At 35.9% G+C, this 2,646-nt stretch overlaps 1 protein-coding gene across 1 annotated transcript; it reads left to right on the top strand.

The window, feature by feature from the left end:
• The first annotated feature begins 1,338 nt into the window (after positions 1 to 1,338).
• Positions 1,339 to 2,364, top strand: LOC150098473 (iripin-2-like). Its single transcript, XM_090405235.1, has one exon. It carries the CDS (start codon positions 1,339 to 1,341, stop codon positions 2,362 to 2,364), a length of 1,026 nt encoding a protein of 341 aa, XP_090261361.1.
• Positions 2,365 to 2,646: the final 282 nt, after the last annotated feature.

Genomic DNA, 2,646 nt, shown 5'->3' on the forward strand with positions numbered 1-2,646 from the left:
CATCTAATCAGTTTAGTATGTTGGACTTTGGAAAATGCTTACTCGAAGTCGATGAAGCAAACGAATAATAAAATGACGGAATTATTGTATATTAATGTATTAAGCTTGTTTTAGTCTTCTTTTTATATAAATCTCACGCACGATAAATGGCAAAACCCATAGAATAATATTGAAGTGTATTAACAAGTGATTAAGAAAAAGAAGGAGGTAACGGTCTATTTCTTTTCTTTTCTTTTTTTTTTTTAACAGCTAGCCATTGGAGGTGGGAATGGGAAGAAACTCTTCCAGAGAAAAAACAGAAGTAGGTGATATAAAAGAAAGTGATTATATAAAAAAAATTAGCTGGGTGAATTTACTGTGAATAATTATCGGCACAATAAAGAAATATTCACGAGCAACTGTCCATACTTTTCTAATGCTTAAAAGAAAATGGAAGAATGGTAGCAGTCAATTTGTTGAACTAGCGACAATGAAAATACCTTTTTTTATGGTCATTCTATGGATATCGTTTATTTTATAGAAGAAACCCGAATATCCATGAAAAAAGAAAAGGATTACGGTGAAACTCTGAAAAGATGCAGTTTATTAAGCGATTTCATGATTTGTTTGTTGGTTTGAAGTAGTCAGAGGACAGGTGACATGTACTGTTAAATGGTACAACATGTTCAGAAAAATCGATGATGTAGGAAGATGCAGAGAATTGATTTTTGGAAGTCTGAAGCAACTTCACTATCCTGAGACCAATCATTCCTAACAGATCTCTTCCCTCTGAATCAGTGGAAATTGATAAGACAAATCGATGGTTTCAATGATGGACATTGGGTTTCCCAGCAAGAGTATCCCAGTGTTAGGGTGATCACATTTGTAAAAGCTAGTCTTCAAAGATAACCAAACGTAAATGAGTTCGAACTGGTGTGAAAGCTGTGCTTACAACAATTTACACTTTTAGAAGAGGACAGAAGAATTCATACCCACAATTTTGGAAACTGTCCGACCCATGCAATTTCGGTTTCCTTAAGGAAGATTCACACCCCATTTTTCCATTATGCACGATAAAATTGCTTATTAAGGATATCGATATAAGTTTTATACAGTAAAAATTATTAATATTTTGTTACTTCAGCAGACTTTGTACTGATCTATTTTCTTATTCTAGGGATGGAGCTGAAAGATTTTTTTCTTGTTTTCTGCTTCTCTACATGGCACGTTACAGGATCCCAGATATCCGACCAGGTAGCGAAAGAATATAATAGGTTTGCTATAAACCTGTACAAACCCCTCTCCGCTGAGTCAGACAACATCTGCTACTCTTCATTCAGTATCATTAATGTTTTGGGAATGTTACTGTACGGAGCACGACAAACTACACAATCAGAAATTCGTCAAACGATGGTGGGCAGCAACAGCACTCTTACGAACGAAGAAATACAAACAGGCATTAAGGAACTGCTCGCTCTCCTGGTCTCATCAACAAATACGAGTTACGTCCTCGAAGTTGCTAATGCATTGTTTGTTGGGTTGGGGTTCCCTGTCCTTCCGGACTACGAGGAATTTCTCATATCAAGCTATGATGCTGAAGTTCGAAGCGTGAATTTTACTGATTCGGAAAACGCCGTCGACGAAATCAACGAATGGGTTGATGAGAAAACCCATCAGAAAATACCAACAATTGTGGATGAACTTCCTCCTGACGTTGTTGCCGTCCTTCCGAATGCAATGTATTTTAAAGGCACGTGGAAGATAGAGTTCAACACCAACGACACTAAGGAAAAGCCGTTCTATAACAACGGAAATGATTGTTCAGCCAGTTCCGTACCTACAATGTCCATGAAACCAGGAAAAAACGAGAGTTTTCGTTATGCTGACATGGGAAAATATAACTTCAGAGTTTTGGAGTTGATGTACGACGGAGAAGAGTTCGCGATGTGGATTTTGTTGCCCAATAAAAGGAATGGACTTGAAGAACTGGAAGACATTTTTTCTTTGGATGTGTTTTATGAAATCAAAGCTACATTAGTCGAAACAAACATCTCGATAATTGAAATTCCAAAATTTAAAGTTGAATTCGAGGCGGAATTGGGTCCTATTCTCGAACAGATGGGCATGAAGCTTGCTTTTTCAAGTTCTGCCAACTTCAGTGGAATCAGTGACATTCCAACTAAAATTTCCAGAATCATCCATAAGGGTTTTGTCGAGGTGAACGAAGAAGGTAGTGAAGCTGCAGCAGTTACTGGGGCTGTAATTGTTCGTGTTTCTTTAAATTCGAACGACACAGAATTTGTTGTGAACTATCCATTCTTATTCCGAATTATAGATAGAGTAAGCGACATACCTCTGTTCGCTGGGCGTGTTAAAGTATTATGAGGAAAGACTTTTCAGTTGAAATAACTTTCCTCTGAAGTATTTTGTAATAATTTCAGAATAATAAATAGTTCTATGTTATTTGATGTTGTTTTTTTCTGTGTCCTTCGTTATTATCGTTATTAATATTCATGTAAAGATTTAATATTATGCACATTTACTAGCACACATAACAAAGAAAGATGCTTTCATTCTGTTCAGCTATTTTTATATAAATTTAGTATTTAGTATATATATATATATATATATATATATATATGTGTGTGTGTGTGTGTGTGTGTGTGT

The sequence above is a fragment of the Typopeltis vanoorti genome, chromosome 15 (genome assembly GCF_054136105.1).
Source record: "Typopeltis vanoorti isolate ZY-2024b chromosome 15, IOZ_Tvanoo_1.0, whole genome shotgun sequence".
Lineage (NCBI taxonomy): Eukaryota > Metazoa > Arthropoda > Arachnida > Uropygi > Thelyphonidae > Typopeltis > Typopeltis vanoorti.

Excerpts from the sequence above, each read along its gene's own strand:
- LOC150098473 (XM_090405235.1), top strand. The coding sequence starts at position 1,339 with ATGTTACTGTACGGAGCACGACAAACTACACAATCAGAAATTCGTCAA.